Raw genomic sequence first — 18,636 nt, 5'->3', positions numbered from 1 at the left:
TGTATTGCACGATTACACGACCTTCAGTTATTGCACGATTACACGACATTCATGTATTGCACGATTACACGACCTTCATCTATTACACGTTTACACGACCTTCATGTATTGCATGTTTATACGACCTTCATGTATTGCATGTTTATACGACCTTCATGTATTATACAATTACACGATCTTCTTGTATTACACAATTACACGACCTTCAATTCCACATTTTGTTTTTTGTCAATAGAATCTACACATTACATTTAGTTTAATTAGGCTCACAATAAATTGGAATGATGCATATACCTTTACCTTGTGAAATGTCATTAGGTAGAGAGATTCTTCATTTTCAATTATAAGCCATGGTAAGTTATGATATGTCTAGTTATGAGTGGAAATATTTTATCACTGCGAATAGTGTTCTTATGTGTATAATATTACATTAATTTCCTATAGTTGATATTTTTTTTCTTAATTGATTTCATGGATTAATTATATGCATGCATTCCTCGTGTGCTTGTATGCTTGGCCAGAGGAAGAAAGCACTTTGAAGATAAAAAAAAAAAACTTTTTAAATGGCTGTAATATGTTTAATTGTGACTTTAAAATTACACGAATTTTTCCATTAATCATTAGATTAATTTAGTTCTTTAAAGACTTAATTTGTGCTAAGAATTTATATTTGCTGCTATGCACAAAATGTCAACGAAAATTATTAAAAAAAAGAAGTGAAATTAAATTGGAATCTAAAAAAATTCCACATCATCATTGGTTTGAATTGTAACTGGTGGCATAGGATCAAATGTCTTAAGTTTGAACTTCATTGTGATTTCGAATTCCGAAGTATCTATATCAATAACTTCAGCTATCTTCTCCACCAATTCGGCATATGTTGTCGATCGTGGTATCATTATCCCTTTAGTCTTTGAACCTTTGAATTTATACTCGTCATTTTGCTCAATCCATTCACCATTGAAGAGAATAAGCACACGTACCAAAATCATATCTGATGATACAATAAAAACAATAATATTAAATTCATATACAAGTAACTACACGACCTACATGACCTACACGACTATATTACTTACACGACTTACACGACTATATTTCTTACATGACCTACACGGCTATATTTCTTACATGACCTACACGACTTACACGACTATATTACTTACACGACCTACATGACTAACTATATGACGTACACGGTATCAAAAGAATGCACGACTCGAAACATTTTCGCCATTAATAAGTTATATTGCTGAAAAAAAAATAAAACAACCTGCATTGTATATATTTCTACGTATAAGAAAAAATGGTGAAAAAAAAACATTGTAATGTGAGGAAAATTTCTAAATTTTCCTAAAAATTAAAAAATTTAAAACCCAACAACATTAACATACCTTATTGGGTTGTTTAATAAGCAATGCACCTTTAAAGAAAGAGTGGGTGTTAAAGAAATAAATACATAATTGTATTTGTGTAAGAAATTATGAGAGATTTTGAGAGATTCTAAGAGATTTTGAAAGAATCGGCAGCAAAAATAAATTTGGGTGAAAGAAATGAGGAAAGAAATATGAAGAGAATTCATTGAGTGAATTTGATGCATTCATTAAGGGTATTTCTGACTTTGCTCACATTTGTTAGGATATTCATGAAAACAAAAAAGGAGGAGTTATTTAACTAATTTTAAAACTATTAAAGGGTATTTAATTAAAAACCCTACACGGCTACTCTTTCCGAAGAGCCAGACATCATAGTTTTGTTACGTACGGTACCAGCTGCGAAACGAGATTGGCGAGTTATACGTATAATTTGTTAGTCAGTTATTATATAATGCCATTTATGTAAAGGTATAAAATGCCATTTATAATTTACCTTATCGGAGATTGCAGTAATGATACTTCAGTTTCCTTGATTTAATGGGGAATCATTTTAGTCAAAAAATAAAAATAAAAATGAAGAATGTGTATAAATTCTTTTGAAGCCTTATTAAAATATTACAATATCATTTACGGTCAGTTAAAGAGTTTAGTAGAAGATAATCCAGGGTCCATGGAGCAATTTAGGTTAGATTAAAATAAAACTTACACCGTACATGCAAAAATTTACGATTATATAATTTTGACTTTTTAAAACGATTTTTAAAACAATCAATAAATCTCAACACATTATAGGACAAAATATATTATATTAATGTGTATTTTTTATTTTTTAATTTATCTTTATTTGGTTAAAATAAAAGAACCTTTATTCCAATATTACTCTAAAAATCCTTCTTATCGAATTTTCTTTTCTTTTTTTATATTATTTTATTCTAAAGAAAAGAAAGAACACTTAATTTAAAATTGGGTTAAAGCTACAATGCCCAGCGCATTGTACTGGTTTCTAAATGTAGCCATTGGATTCAAGTAAAATGGATCCAACGGTTGAGATTAAATGTAAATTAAAAATAAATATTAAACCAATTGCTAAAAATTCATTATATTTTCCCTCCTTCAAATCCCTAACAATTTCCCTCCTTCAAATTTGTAACATCTCTCTCACGTCTCTCATTGTCTCTCTCTGAAATCACTAATTTGTCTCTTGGATTTATTTACTAATCACATAAAATCGAAGCGGCCATCTCCCACACAGCAAACAACAAGTCGAATCCATCAATTGGTTGGTGCCATCTTGAGCCGTTGAACACATCTGCCTCTCGTTCTCTTTCATTTGGAGTTAAATACAAGGTAAGGAGGTAATCTTGATTCTTATGGTTTTTGTGGTGACAACTGAAATGATATGTGAAACAATTAGGGGTTTATGTGCTATATTAAATTGTTTGTGGTATGTGAAATAATTAGGGATTTATGAATTTTAAGTAGAAAAATGGTGTTTAGATGACGAAAAATTGTTGTTGAACAGATGATTAATGGTTTGGGAGCATGAACTCGGCAAGAAAAGCATAAGAAAATGGTGGGTTGTAGTGAGAGAGAGGTGTGGGTTTAGGGTTTTAGGGAGAGAAGATGAAGAAACGAAGGAAAAAGATGAGGAAAGGCAAGGGAACCGGCTAGTGGGATCAAATGAAGCAGCTAGGCAATTGGGTTCTACATTGGAAGAAGCTATAGCTGCTTAGAAAAGTTGCTAACTGTTTGGTAGCCATTCTCGCTCTTGCAGTCGTCCTCTCTCTCTCTCTCTCTCTCTAAAAATCTTCAATTTCAACCAATTTTCTTGCTTTTTGTAACATCTCTCAATCATTTCTCATCAATCTAACTTGGTTTTCATCATAAGCCCGCGATTTCGTCACTATTTTGAGAGATACCTAAACCGTAAACCCTTGTTTGGCCGAAGCAAAATCCTCTAAATTGACCCATCTCTTGCGCTTTATTGAACAAATTTCACCCACACATTTTCTTAAAACACCTCAGCCTTCAATCTAATCAGTTGAAAGTCACTAATTTGAGACAAAAATTTACGAAATCAATTTGGGGATTTGGGGTGATTATTGTAAATACCAATGGCTAGTGGAGACAAATTAAAGGGTGGTCAGAAATGCAAGCATTTGGCTCTGAGGCAACTGGAACGACCTGAAGACATCCTTGAATTCATTGCCACTCATTTTCGAACTCCACCCTTAAGGAAATGATTTTACAATCGGTTTATGTCTAGGTCTGTACTCGATTCTTACTTTCTAAATTTAGACAATTTGGAAAACTTATCTATTCGTAGAAGAACTCTTAAGACTTTGCTAGAGAATATGGGTTTGATCAATGCATTGATTATTAGGGAGAATGTTTATCCGAATCTTGTGACGATGTTTTACTCTAATATGGATATATCCGAATCTTGCATACTGAATGATGTGCTTTCCCCCGATCAACTTTTGAATAAACGTGGCATAGTGCAGCCTCAGGCTGATCGTCTTATTGCAGAAGCTTATGAAGATCCAGTTCAGCAGTTGTTGTGTGAAGTTCTTAGTATGTCCAGGAAGCAGAACCAACTTTATATGCAATTTGAAGCATTTCAGTAGCATGTCATTGATGAGTAGTTGCGACTCTTTGCCAAGCAGCGGTGCCTCTATGATCAGCAACAATAGCTTGTTGATAGCTAGCGAATTCTTCTGGACGGCTAGCAAAGGCTCTTTACAACTTTTGGGTTTCCTCTACCGCCCTCACCATCACAACCACCCCAATAGAGATGTGGAAGGTACTCATCTCATGAACTTTTGTTATTAGTCATTTTTTTTACTGGTTTTAGTGTGATTTGCTAGCCTTGCTGTTGGTAAAAAAGATGAAGTTGCAATCTATATAAAATGAATGTCTGGAAATAGTTAAGTGCATATTTTGGACTATAAAGTTGCAATCTTTAAGTTTGTTTTTGCTCACATTTGTTCTAGGATGTTCTCTGTCATTCTTATTAGCATTCAAGAGGTAAAAAGGCTTATATTTATATTTGTAACACCTAGTAATTGGGAGATTCAATAGTTGCCACCTGATCAAAGCCTGATGATACATGTTATGTTAATAGCTATTGGAATCATTCTTAGAATATTTTCTAAACAAAGGTTACATTTGATGGTGCCAAAAAATACTTGGGTAATTTCTGTGCTTTTCCTTTAATTCATGTATGCTTCCTTTATTCTTCACTGTGAAGTTGCGAAATGCAAATTGTCATGCTTCTCCTTCTATGTATGAGATGTTTAACATATTTTTTAGATATTTGGCAAAAACTTGGCTGAACTATGATCGTAGGCTACTGAATACAGATGATGCGGTTTTCTGAAGTATGTTTCAAAGTGTTGTTTGAGAAATTTACTGGTTATATTTTCTTGAGATCCCCTTTTCTTTCCAGTTTATTAACAATTAAATATTTCCTTGGTATTTTTAACATAACCTCTCCATGGTTTCTGAGGGTACTAAAAATCTACCATGTTGTCTTTTTTAATCTCTGTTGTCGTAGCTACGAGAATGTGAACATAATGTATATTAATGCTTACGAGTCATGGTCTTCATTTCTTTATTTTCAGTAAACTACTTTAATTGACGATCTATATCCTTTTCCCGTGTGATTGCAGATATTTCCAGGATATCCCTGAGGCACCTTCAGAGAATGAGTAAAGAGGTGGTTCTACATGCTAAGCCCAAGGTAATACTGTTTAGATGGAGTAGTTGCTGTTGATTTTGTTGCTTAATTGTTCTTCTTCTGCTTCTTTTTTTTTTTTTTTCCAGTTTTGGCAATCATGATTGATAGCCATTTTTCTTTTGCAGAAATTGTACCCTTCAGCTCAGCACTAGAGGCATGCTTAATTGTTAAAATTGATTTTGGAAATGGTAAGTCTTCTTAGCTTTCTAAAAGAAATTTCAAACTGTAGTTGTAGAGCACCTCATTGAAATTTAACTTCAGGATTGTATTCTAGTGCTTTTGCACTTGAATTGAATGCTTGTATTTATTTTAATCATCTTCATGCCATTGGTGACTATATTTTCTTCTCCGACTGATTTCGAAGGAGGTATATAATATTGCATGGATCTTATGGACAATCAACAGTTGAGATTAATTAGTGAGAGGTAATTAATGCCCGTCTGAATAATTTATCTAATTTTGAGCTAATTCTATAATTTTATGCCATAAAGTTATTCTACTTGTACACATTTTGACACCAAATGTCTAGAAGTACATTACGAACCACTTAAAAATATTAAGAATAATGATTACCATAAACACAAAACTTTGCATCATAATTTTTAAATTAAAAAAAGGAAACAAATGATGCGAGAATATGAAGTCTTAAAGACTTATATGTGAACATGAGTTCAAACGGTTGAATGTCTTAACAGCTCTTCAGCCATGATTCAATCTAAATGCCAAATATTAACCCAAAAAAGAAAGGGAGGAAGAAGAATCGGTATTCTCAACAAATACAAGCACTAAGAAGTAATTGTATTTAAGCACACCCGACTACTTATTTTGTAGATCTTATTCTGTAAATCCAACCAAACTAAACCGCAACAATACCAAGATTACTCGTACACTAGCTACCAAGAATCCAAGATCAAGTTAGTCAGTGCATTTGATTTTGGCTTATTCACATTAATTTTGTGTGTGTATATATATGTTTTTGTTTTTTTAATCTTTTTTAAATAGACGGAAGTTTATATTATATTAAATTTCTAGTATTGATAGTTTAATATTAAGGCAAAAGATAAATTTGTCCAATTAAAAAAATTATAATTTCTTTTCTTATGAAATTTTATGTTAAACCAAACAATAAAATTTCATTTCATTATTCTTCTCTTCTCATTTCTTCTCCCTTTCCCTCCATTTCACTCCTCTCCTCTCCTTTCTTTAAACCAAGCATCATCTAAGAGTTATTACATATGTTTGGTTAATTTGGTGCATATATTAAGGAATTAAACATTAGGATGATGAAACATGGAATTTCTATTTATTCAATTTTTCTTCTTACTATTAATGATATTTTTTCACAATTTTTTAATTAATACATTAATTTAATTTATTTTTTAAATATTAAAAAAAAAAAAGAAGTAAAACCGATTTCACCAAATGGCAGCCAAAAACAGCCGGGCTCTCTAAGCATACCGGCTACAATGCCGGTCCCTTTCATGGCCCATTCCTCTGGAACCTGTCCACGCAGGCTAAAGAAAACAATGAACATGACAGCGACCGAGTCGCATAAGTTTGTTGAAACAGCACCAAATTCAAAGACACGTGAAGTAGTGGGAGTAGCAGCTGGAATAATAGTAATAATAATAATGATTAAGTCAAAGAATGAAGCTGGCTTTGTTTGAAATTCCAATGCAAGTTGTACCCGCCTCACCGTCTTCTCCACCGCTCGGCTGAAAATATTCATGACAAATTGTCAATCTTTGCAAGCTTCAACTGCTGTTTTGTTTTGTTTTTTTTTTTTTCTTTATTTTTGCAAATTCCACGGTAATTGAAAATGAACCTTAATAAAATACAAATCGTTCTCATATTTTGATCTACATTATTCTCTCAACAACGGAAAAAGATGTCTTCTTTTACACCAAAGGAAAAAAAAAAACAGAAATAAACTCAACCGCCGGAGCACATGATTATTCAGTCTCTTACTTTCATCTCTCTTATTAATTGATCAGCACCCGAAAAGTGGTCTTTTACAAGAAAGGAATGAACATACTTTTTTTTTTTTTTAAATTACTCAAAACGATAATCAATCTGTAGGATATAGAGGTACAATCAATCAGCAGATATACTCGGCGAAACAACATCAAGATCAACAAAATACATCCGCAGAAGAAGATGATTTTGCCACCTGGAGAGAAACCGAATCCCATTTTGCAGGTTCAGCACAATGCCCGCCATTAACGGCAACAACCTGTAACTGACTTGCACTTCCGACAGACTTTTCCTTGAGAGTTACACTTTTCTCAGTTACTGCCTTCATACGGTATCGCTCTGCCCTCGAACCAATGACCTGTCCCAATACAGATGCTGCAATGGTAAATGCCATAGCAGACTTAGGCATCAACACAGACTTCCTCATCATGGCTATGAAAGGAACAGCTGCATGGACAGCGACAATCCAGGATACAGAGAACTTTTCAGTGTGTTCCCTCCATATACCTAAAGGAACATTTGCTGCCATGCCCAACATCCCAATCACAAGTACTTTTGCAGGCAAGGGTTGCGGACGGAGACTCTTTGCGAAAGCAGTTCGTGCTATAGCTGCTCGGGCTGCAACTACCACTGGTGGGCACTTATATTTCATTCCAGGAGGAGGCTGAAAAACCTTTGCAACCAGTGGCAGTACACCGCTTACTGCACGATATGACTTAGCAATTGGGCAGTTCCCAGTTTGCAGCCACTCATTGCTCATAGCCTCATGATTGGAGTCTCCTCCCTGAAACATCAACGTATAAACATGTCAAGAGACCGCCAAAGAAGAAATCTGAAATCCGCATTCAGGGAGAAATAACGACAGTCTTCACATTTTAATTTTCAGAAGCCATATTATTGTTTATTAAATTTGCCAAATGCAAGTGGGTTCTACCTTTGAAGAAGACTCTTTCTTGGAGGGTTTCGACGGCTTTTTCTTTTGGTTCTTCCACTTGTCTGAAAATGAATCAAAACTGAATGGCCCTCCAGGTCCAAAGGACGACAGACTGATGGTGGCTGCTTTTGCAGCTAAAGGATTGAACTGGGGTGCTTTTAACTCAGGCTCTGATACATCAGGTCTCACAAACGATCTTTCAGAAAGTGGGACTACTCCATCATTCCCATGGAAGAGCCTGAAAGCCATATCAAAATTTGGACCATCTTCAAAAATTGGACCTTTTGCTGCACGTACCTGAGCAAAAGAAATAGAAGACGGCATGAGTCACAAGGAGTTCAATTAAATTTGGGAAAAGGGACAACACAAAAGGAAAATCCACAAGCAACGCAACTAAGTGTGGCACAATAAGATGATGCAAGTAACGGATGAAGGCAAAAAATGCCTGATCTAAAAGAATAAGTAAGCAAAAATAAATAACTTACAGGCATTGGGAAGGGCAAGGACGACGCAAAGGAGAAATTAGTGGGCTCATTAATGTTCCTCAAAAATGGACACCTAAGAATGTTCAGCTGAGAAGCTCCCGACTCATCGTTCAGGCCTCTGAAGAAACAACCCATTATGATTGCAGAGCAAAATCACCTGTATGCAGAAGAAAAGGCATCAGCAATAATGTCAACAGAGCTTTTCAAGTCATAAAATGCAAAATCCAATTCTATAACCAAAATCTCAACAGGTTAAAAACCAGCTTAAGTGAATATCTATTAAGGTTCAAACAAAAGAACTACATAGAAAAGTAAAAGTAAAGAGCAATCAAGTAACTACAAAAACAACTTCGTACACAGCCAAAACCATCCAAGCATGTCCAACTTTACAACACAATAATTTATCAAGACTTTATCAAGTCTTGTTACTAAAAAGCAAATTTCCCTCCACAATTAACTAAAACAAAGTAAACATGCAGACCTGCACATATTAGATAACTGAGACTCATAGCAAAATCAACGATCTGTGACTTCATGAATCTTAATAAACAATCACAATACGCAAAAGTTGTACGGATCAAAATTTGAACAATTCCTTAGCATTTTTCTTTTTAATATCGACATCGAATCAAACATCCACAATGATCTAAATTACAAAGTCAACTTTGGTGCCAACATGAAACCGTAACAAAAATGAAAATGAATTATTATTAATGCACAGATCATTATAACAAAAACCCAGAAAAACCCAATTGTTAATAAGCATAAAATTAGCCAGAAACGTTAAAATCGAGACAAAAGTGATGCAAATGGACGAATAGCCATCGATAATAATAACAAAAGTACAAATAAAAAACCCATAAAAAAGATAAAATTAAAATGATACCTTAAAAGAGCAGAGACCCGAGAGAGAGAGACAGAGACGAAGGAACGAATCAATGTGAGAGAGCGAGAGAGTTAGGTGGAATTGGAGAGAAAGAGCTGGTGCCTTGGCTCTTTGTTTAACGTTTATGGGTTCATATGTGTATTATTATTAAATAATATTACCAAAATGAGAGAAGGTAAACGACGCCGTGCTGAGCACACGCCTTGGCCCTCACGCTTTGGTCAGCGCGTTCAATAACTGCCATGATAATTGCGCGTGTTGTCTTTTTCTTTTTATTTTATTTTATTTTATGGTTGCTAGCCGACGGCTGTGGAGTGTGTATTCCACGATTATTTTTTTTTCGATATTTTAATTGAAATAATTGCATAAATGATAATTTATCTTTAGACATTTTTGACTTGATTTCATGATTTTTCAAAGACTGTCACATCTGAAGAACTCCACAAATCTCGTTCCGGGTAAAATTAATTATCCACGTATCGTTTTGATAATTGCTTCTTCTTCTACTATTTGATCCCAATAATGATAAAGGAATTAAAAAAAAAAGTAAAATAAAAAAATCGTTCTATTTCTAGTTTTTATTTTCATAAACAAACGATCTCAATAGTTTTTTTTTTCTTTTTAATAACACGTAATAAAAGTAATATTTTTTTTACCCTATTCATAAAATAATGTAATTTGATTTGCTTCCACAAAAATAGAAATATCAATGTAAACATCGAATTGTCGAGTCCTAAAATGTAATTGACTTTTTTTTTGTCAAAGAAAGATTGTTATTCCCTTTTAATGAAATTAACATATATTACTTATTCCTTACTATTTTCGTAATACTTAATAATCTTTTTGGCACTATAACTCTATAGGATTACCTTTATTTTCAAATACAATTTTATACATATTGATTATAAATGAAATGAATCATATAAATTGAAATTTAAATACTACAAAAATAAGAAATATAGGATTCAATGTGAATAGAAATTAATAATAAGACTTTTCGTACTTTTTATTTTTAAATAATTTTACTCTTTTATTTTTAAATATTTTTATAATAAATATTATTTTTCATATTTTTTATCTTTAAACTTTTTTCTTACAATAATTATTATTTTATATTTTTAAGAAAAAATATTAAACGAATAACTCATTTATCCCTCTTTTTCCTTAAATTTGTTGTGCTAAGAGGATTTTTGGATATTATGAAATTAACTAACATGATATATATTAATTTCAATAAAAGAAACTGACAATCTCTATTTATCAAACCGTAAATCCTAATTGACATCAATTTGCCAAATCTAATTGATCTCATTTGCGACATAAATTTTGTACCCAATTTTATAAGCATTTCAATGGTAAATGTTACAAACATAACAATTCATTAATTCTTGCTAATCATGACCGTCCTTGTTTAGTTTGTTCTGCTCTGCTCAAATCTAATTGATTTGGATCAATTTCGAATGATTGTAATCTATTAAATAGAAGTAATTTATTAAAAATGTAATGATGGATTTTATTTTTAATAAAATTTGAGTAATCAATATTCTATTTTATTTTTCTTTTCTTTTCTAACTAGGAACGAGAAAACCTACCCTCACAAGGATTGGTTTGGGGACAGGAGAGGATGAGATTTTTGGATTAATTTATTAATAGGTCTATTTTGTCATCACCTTATTCAATTTCATAAAAGACTTTTTTTTAAAAAAATAAAATAAATAAAATATCCACGACATGGTCTTCTACAAAACCATGCTGCATAGAATTGATTAATTCTTTATATAAAGTCAATAGAACTTTAAAAATTTTGTCGAATGCTTAGACAGAATTTTTGCACACAAATTAATATTAAAATTGATTTCCCTGACGTTGATACTTCACTTACCATAACAATTTTAATCATGTATGAAATCTTTATTTTGAAAAATTGATTACTTGACAAAGCTACGTAGAATGTGTTTGGGATTCAGGTTGGACAATTATAATTTAAAAGTTACAGTACTAAAGTGTTTAGTAAACAATAACTGCTGTAATTTAAAAGTTATATTGATGTGATTTTTCACTTGTATGAAGAAAAATTTATTAAATTTTTTTCATAATTTTGTCAAAATTATTATTTTAAATTTATATTACTTCATATTATTAACTTTTGTTTTATAGTTACAGTATTTTTTTTCACAGCAGCTGTAACTTAAAAGTTATAACATCTCAATCCCAAACAGGATCTTAATATTTCATTGTAAGTCAGTTTTTATCCTTTTATGCTGCACAACTAAAATCAAATCATTGAAGCATTTTTACACCTTCAGCTGAGTAATGATTAAACCCATCTTCTTTGAAACTTACTTAATTCTGCTGCCACACGACGCCCATGACTGTAAGACCATTTCATTTATGCATATTTTGATTTACGTTTTTCTTAATTTTCCATTTTTTTTTTCTCTAGAATCTTCACGCTAGACCTTAATAGGACGAACAAACAATTAGTATGAAGAAATTCAATTTGCAGCCGAAGTACATAGTTGGTTTGGAATAGCCTGTCGGGGATTAGTTGATTGTTTTTCAAGTAATTTTTTTTTCGGTTGACCATAGAATTTAAATCTAGGAGAGAGAGAGAAGACAAAAGAATCATTTTAGATTTTACCTACTCACTCATTTTAAAGAAATATTTGGGGAAAAAGAAAATAATGCAGTTGCTTCCACTAGAAAAATTAGTAAAATAAATGGTGATACAGAATGTGCCAAAATAAAAACAGCCGCAACATGATGCATATATTTACACATATAAGCAAAAAAGCTCATCAAGGCTATCATAACATGAAGCAATTTTGCCAAATGACATATAAAATAAAAACAGATGCAACATGACACGTATATTTACATATATATAAGTAAAAAAGAAAAATATCCACCGTCCATCCGTTTTTTTCAACTTTTTAAAAAATACATAATTCTTTTTTTTTTTTTGCTGAAATCCACCTAAAGTTACAATTTATTTTACTTTTCCACTTCCGTTTGGAATCCGTTAAGAAAACTAATAGAAACTTAAAAAAATGACCATTTTACGCCTCAAAACAAAAATTACAATTTCACCTTAAAAATTGCCAAAAATAATCAGATTAAATCTAATTATTTTTTCCATCGGTTAATAAAGAAATTAATTTCACAACCATCAAATGCATTTTTTTTTTAAAAATATGTTTGTAATTAGAATGCTAAATTATAACAGTAGTATTAAAAATAGCCCAATCTCGCAAACCATCAATTGAATTTAAGATAAGTAGAGTTTTATTATTCATTGAGTTATAATCTCTAGTAGTTAAGATTTTTTTGTACTTCATTAACGTACCAATAATGATATTCATCATTAAATCTGATTATTTTTGGCATTGTTAGGGTAAAATTATAATTTTCGTTTTGGGGGTAAAATGGTCTTTTTTTAAGTTTCTGTTAGTTTTCTTAACAGATTCCAAACGGAAGTGAAAAAGTGAAACAAAATATGACTTTAGGTGGATTTCAGTAAAAAAAAGGAATTGTGTATTTTTAAAAAAGTTAACGGGTGGATGATGAATATTTTCCCAAGCAAAAATGATCATCAAGGCTATCATAACATGAAAGAATTTTGCCACATGACATTGATTTGCTTTAACTATGTTTCAAAATTTTGATACAAGGAAAATGGATAAGAACACCAGGATCGTTATGCGCCGGAAAGCCTAGAAATGAGAACTAAAGCAATGGAAGTAGAAATACTCATCGTTTCCTTCTCAGTCTTCTCTCTTGCATTGGAGAATATACATTTGATTCTGTTCAAAAGGAAGGCATAAGAAAAGAAGTTTCGAAATGGTAAGAAATAATTTAAATCAATACCAAGCTAGTCCAGAGGAATTAGCCAACATACAAGGACATATTAGGAAGCTGGACCATCGGCTGCTTTCTTGTATTCTGGCTTCAACTCATAAGATCCTTGATTACTTCCCTTGTTATTGTAGACACAGAGGTCCTTAAGCATATCTTTCAGAAATTGCTGCAGAGGGAACAGGTCAAAAGAAAATCCTCAAAACTTTTCAACGATATAATGTTTATTTTAAATAGCTTGCATAGGTCTATGTGGCAAACTGTTCATTTACTTTTAGCAATAATAATTTTTAAAAGAACTAAAAACAAGCATCCAGAGCAAGTATTAAAAATGTCATGCAGAAACCAAGCAATCAAAATACATACTTCAGGTTGATCAGTCTCTTGGATAAGTTGTCTTAAAGTCCAATTTGATTGCCTTTCGAAGAGCTTAAACATAATGTCTTCCATCTCTCCACGATCCCTTCTTGTTCTTTTCACTTCTGATCCCTTTGGTTGCGGTTTCTTCTTTTCCTATTTCAAAACAGCAGCTCTCCTTATATGGTCTATGTTATAAGATTAGTCTCACTTGAATGTATACTGAAAAAAGGATTCTCCCAGAAATAGCAAAGAGCAAAACACAATTCCACTGAACATAAAAAGGAAGTTAGCCAAAGTACAGTAAATCCAGTAGAAATCATCATCCCTGGCATAGGCCTCATATGAGATCCATTGTCATTGTCGATGACCTGAAAGAATCATAAAGCGGTCATTAAAACAGAAAGGCAATCAAATTACCTATAATAACTATAAGCACAATCACCATAAGCATTTTGGATAACCTGTATCTGTCTACTTTTGGTCATATACTTATTTGTCCGTTCACGGCAGAGTTTTCCATAGTTCTCCATGTTCTCATGATGAGGCCTCATGTCAAATTTGTTCTTTATTTTTCCTTCGACAGATATCTTTCCTGCAACGCAAAAGGATTACACCTGCTTTAGTTGAGTTTCTCAAGTAAAATTTCAATTTCTTCAAAGACAGGAAATGCCAATCAAACTGCGAGAAAGAAAAGGTTTGTTGTACCATTAGGCTCCAAATAGAACAATTACTGATGTGTTTGCTCATTGGCGGGTGTATAAACTGGCATGGACATGAAGCAAAATTTTGTGGTTTTAGGTTATTGAAGATAAACTCAGATGTCAGAACACAATGGTCACACACTTTATTCTATTTGTACTTTAATTTCTTGTTAATGCCAAAGTTGTATACAGAACTTTAGTCAAAACTTTCAAATAAAGTTGAAAATTTAGGAGGTCTTTGCCTTGAAGTGAAGCACTCTAACAAGTCATGCTTGCCTTCTATGTTCAATTTCCACAGAAAGAAAATGAGAAAAAGAACAAAGCGAAAGTTGATGATATCATGTCAAATCAAAATAATAAGCTAGTGAACCATTAGAGAAGCACTATGGCCATGCCAAGAAAATATTAGAATAAGAAACACAATGGGAAAAATGCTTACCATTTGATGACTCTGCAAACACGGACATTGGAATCAAGTCTTTAGACATATCCATGGAGTAACGCTTGGGAGCATTTCCAGATTCAGTGCTGATCAATTCCATAGTGAACTGAGTATCCTTCAAACAACTTATATAAGATGATAGAGAATATAGGGATAAATGTAAGAAACAGAACAATATTTCTCCCAGAGGCTGAAATGTATTAATAAAAGAAGCTTATCCTTGCAGATAAATTAGACAAATTAGTACATCATGCAGAAATATAAACAAGATTAATAGAGTTACTACCTTTCATCTTAAATAAAAGAACAACAGTGAAAAGTGCGTTAGGCCAAGAGAGAAAATCTGAACTACTGAAAACTTGAAGACAACGTGGAAAAAGGGGGTGGAAGAAATGGTCACTCATGATCCACCTCTTCTGGATAATTCTACAAAGAAAAGCCAGAAATCATGCCAAAGGAAGTGGATAAAGATATTCAGTTGAATTTTTAAAAATGACTTTACATATATTTTTGAAATTGTTTTTACATATATTCTAAATAGTGATAATTAAGTAAAAGAGAATTTATTTTATTTTATTTTGTTTTTCATCAATTGGTTTGGAATAATCCACATTACTGTATAAAAAAAGGTTGTCACTAACAGAGGCAAGAAATCAACGAAACATTCTCCTCTATCTAGGGTCCTTTCTTTGTTATTTATAGGATGACTACTTTTCAATTCAATGCTCAAATAGTGTTTACTTTCTTTTCACTAAAATTACTATCAATGCAGGTGGGAGGAGGGGAAATTGAAAATGTTAAGCTTTTACTTGTTAGAAGCTCACTTTTGGAGTAGCATTTAATTCAAAGTAGGCTATGACCAAACACCAGTCCTCGCCTGGGTTGCAAAGAGAACTCAAAGACACGGATTTTCTAGGACACATCTTAAATCACTGAAAAACAATACTGGAAGGAATAATGCTGTTTAATGTGAACCCATGATCGCCAAAGAAGCAAATACAAAACCTGTAAAATCCTAAAAGAATTTGAAACAGTAATGTACAGTATCGACATAAAAGAACCTCGATACTAAGTGATCATACATTGGTATAACATTGCAGTCGCCAACACAGAACTTGAAAATTCCAACAGTGAAGTTAAATCCCTAATTTAAAATTCTAACAAAAAATTTGAGAATGTCAACATAAATCTCACTCGTGTAGCAGTGAATTCCACAGAACAAACAATAAAGAAATAAACAAAAGACTAAAATGGAAATAAACCAAGAACCCATAACACCAACTATGTTTAACAAAAGAATGCAAACCAAAGCCAAATTAATAATAAACCAATATTGTAGTAAAAAGGAAAACTAAAAAATGCATGCAATACCCATTAAAAAAGAAAAGAAAAGAAAAGAAAAAGAAACCCACAAATATTATTTCACATAAATAACAAATGTATGCACATAAACAAGAAGAAACCCTCACAAATAAACACAATGCGAATTTATATGCATACGACTATGTTTATCTAGAGGCAAAAAATGATTGACGCTGACGCAGAGTAGAATTTGTTGGAGTGTATAATTAAAAAATAAAATGAGTACCCGAGTAGATGACGATGACGATGACGATGAAGAATCTTCATTGGATTGAAGAGGGTCGATGGAGAGGATGACTTTGGCGACAGGGCGAGCGGAATCATCATCATCATTGTCAGAAGAAGGAATCTTAAGGGAGCGAGAGACTAATGCAGGGCACTTCATTAGCCACATTGATCTATCCCACTTGCTCGTATCCACAATCCCACCAATTGTATTGCCTTTGCCGCTGTTATTGCCTTCGTCCATGGAATTTGAATCGGAATTGTTGGGTTTTGTGATTGCGGGAGAAAATGAATGGAACGGTTTTTGGATTTTGTTTGTTTTGGTGATTTTATTTATCCTACTACATAACTCTGTTTTGTTTATTATTGTAGCAAACTAACACGTTACGGGATATTTACACTGGTCGAAAAACAATAGGAACCGCAGCATAACTGCGTCTGCTGGTCCACTTTTTAAGTATTGGAAATTTATATGGAGCGAGTCGCAACAAAACTGTCCAATCAGTTGCACGAAAATTTTTTTCTCTTTGTTATGATTATTCAACTTATTTTCGAGTTTGACCCAACAAAAGAAATCTGGCAGTTGAAACCGCCGTCTTTGAATTATTCTTTTAAACCATAATCTTAAATGCATCATCACCAAATTTGTAAAATCAGTCAAGTTAGCGTGGGATTTGTATGAGATGCAATAAATGGCACTTTGGTTCTGTTCGTATCTCGGCGGTCCAAATCTCCACAGAATCAAATTATATGAGTCGTTTTTTATAGCAGTGCAGGCGCGCAGGCAGGCTCGTCTCAAGTTCAATATTATAGGCTCACAAAATCACTAGGCAGAAGCACTTTCCAGGGCAGCAGCCACTCTTTACAGGTCCCCTTCCCAAGTTGCCTAATCAAGAAGACGAGAATTTCCTATTTCATGAGCTTTCAGCTGAAGCAACATTACAAAGCAATCTCGATTAAGTTATCCAGGAGACTGACAATGTTACTGCCCAGAAGTCCTGAAATGGCAAAATCCGTGTGAGGAAATTGCAAACCAAAGCAATTAAATTAGAATGCTCTATTATTGAAGTCTTAGATTCCTATCAAATGTAAACTCATAGATGGGATTGATAATTTGGTATGTTTATTCAAGATATAAGCTACAAATTTCTTTGTACGATTCATATACTTGGGTTATATATTATCCGTTAGTATTTAATATTTATACGGGAGCTGAATCTGAGTTGTTTCGCACAGAATTTAGTTTTCCTTCTGCCTGAAGTGATCAGCACAACGATTCTATTTATTCCTTCTGGTTCTTGGATTCCTCCAGTCGTTTCTTCAATCGTTCGCGCTGCTTGGGCAAAGGAGAAGTCTAAATCTATGTACAAGATTATTCACTTCATAAAATAAAGACAAGTGACAAGACAGATGATCTCTGGAACAGGGCAGGCAGAGTGTAACTAAAGTAAGTTTGTGAAACAAAAACACGGCAAGGACTTGATACTAACAGTCAAAAGATTGTCATGTGCCATTGAACCAAGACAAAACAAAAAACAGCAAGAAACAATATGATACAAGTTAAAGCGCCTGCCATAGAGGAGGATGAACAAGGCAACAAGAAAACCTGGAATTGTCCATCTTATGAAGAATTGTCTTGTGATGTATTGAAATGACATAGTTATTGTTGACGAAAGAAAGAATAAAAACCTGAACATGCAAACCAACTAACCACTTCAACAGTTCTATACGGATAATGTCTGATGTTTCACATTTTCTCTTCAGGAACATGTTTTCCTGCTTGAGTTCCTTGATTGATTTTGCCATCTAGTTTATACACAAAAATATGATGGAAAATTGTCATCATTCCATGATGAAAAATAAGTCTTAATCAATTATAAACAATCTTGGCGAAAATAAGAAATAAGAATATACCTTCTCAATCTCTTGCTTAAATGTTTTGAAGACCTTATTGCTCCCTAATATTGCATCCTGCAAAGACAAGTAGCATTTTACTTTTGGCCAAGGTAGCAAGATAATTTGTATTTTGATAAAAAACTAACAGATAATTTATAATGCTACTTCTTTCAAATGAAGGAGAATATAATTCCATTTATACAACTTCTCAGGTATCAGTCATTTTCTTAAAAATGTTTTCATTGCTATTGCAAGTTAACACGTCATAAAATGAGGTAGACCTGAACTGCTAGAACTTTTCTTGAGAGAATCAAGAGATGGTCATAAAAGAAGAAATGTGACCAAATTACCTATGATAACTATAACGACAATCACAGTAAGCAAATTGGACAGCCTTTATC

At 32.8% G+C, this 18,636-nt stretch overlaps 3 protein-coding genes across 7 annotated transcripts; 1 reads left to right on the top strand and 2 right to left on the bottom strand.

Annotated features, from left to right (window-relative positions):
* The first annotated feature begins 2,494 nt into the window (after positions 1–2,494).
* On the top strand, positions 2,495–5,464 carry LOC112099304. Of its 3 annotated transcripts, none has more exons than XR_002906099.1 (5): positions 2,495–2,723; positions 2,899–3,642; positions 3,760–4,179; positions 5,048–5,118; positions 5,241–5,464. XR_002906099.1 is itself a non-coding variant. In XM_024186678.1 (5 exons), exons 2-5 carry the CDS (start codon positions 3,635–3,637, stop codon positions 5,265–5,267), a joined length of 405 nt encoding a protein of 134 aa, XP_024042446.1. In that variant the 5' UTR covers positions 2,495–2,723; positions 2,899–3,634; the 3' UTR covers positions 5,268–5,464. The 3 variants fall into 3 exon arrangements, 2 of the variants coding, with proteins under 2 accessions (XP_024042446.1, XP_024042447.1); XM_024186678.1 differs by having other exon boundaries at positions 3,881–4,179; XM_024186679.1 differs by lacking the exon at positions 2,899–3,642 and having other exon boundaries at positions 3,881–4,179.
* A 1,483-nt stretch (positions 5,465–6,947) lies between these two features.
* On the bottom strand, positions 6,948–9,537 carry LOC18045634. Its single transcript, XM_006436203.2, has 4 exons — positions 9,395–9,537; positions 8,509–8,665; positions 8,024–8,320; positions 6,948–7,873 (listed from the first exon to the last, which is right to left on the bottom strand). Exons 2-4 carry the CDS (start codon positions 8,641–8,643, stop codon positions 7,247–7,249), a joined length of 1,059 nt encoding a protein of 352 aa, XP_006436266.1. The 5' UTR covers positions 8,644–8,665; positions 9,395–9,537; the 3' UTR covers positions 6,948–7,246.
* Positions 9,538–12,958: 3,421 nt separating this feature from the next.
* LOC18045633 (general transcription factor IIF subunit 2) lies at positions 12,959–16,803 on the bottom strand. 3 transcript variants are annotated; one of them, XM_024186165.1, is made up of 7 exons: positions 16,341–16,803; positions 14,750–14,867; positions 14,071–14,201; positions 13,909–13,977; positions 13,616–13,762; positions 13,293–13,418; positions 12,959–13,197 (listed from the first exon to the last, which is right to left on the bottom strand). In XM_024186165.1, exons 1-6 carry the CDS (start codon positions 16,581–16,583, stop codon positions 13,302–13,304), a joined length of 825 nt encoding a protein of 274 aa, XP_024041933.1. In that variant the 5' UTR covers positions 16,584–16,803; the 3' UTR covers positions 12,959–13,197; positions 13,293–13,301. The 3 variants fall into 3 exon arrangements, with proteins under 3 accessions (XP_024041933.1, XP_006436265.1, XP_024041934.1); XM_006436202.2 differs by having other exon boundaries at positions 14,750–14,858; XM_024186166.1 differs by having other exon boundaries at positions 14,750–14,877; positions 16,341–16,513.
* Between the last annotated feature and the right edge of the window lie 1,833 nt (positions 16,804–18,636).

This window comes from Citrus clementina, unplaced genomic scaffold (genome assembly GCF_000493195.1).
Source record: "Citrus clementina cultivar Clemenules unplaced genomic scaffold, Citrus_clementina_v1.0 scaffold_4, whole genome shotgun sequence".
Taxonomy (NCBI): domain Eukaryota; kingdom Viridiplantae; phylum Streptophyta; class Magnoliopsida; order Sapindales; family Rutaceae; genus Citrus; species Citrus x clementina.
Note: the sequence above shows the minus strand (reverse complement) of the source record. Positions and strands in the feature narration are given on the sequence as shown.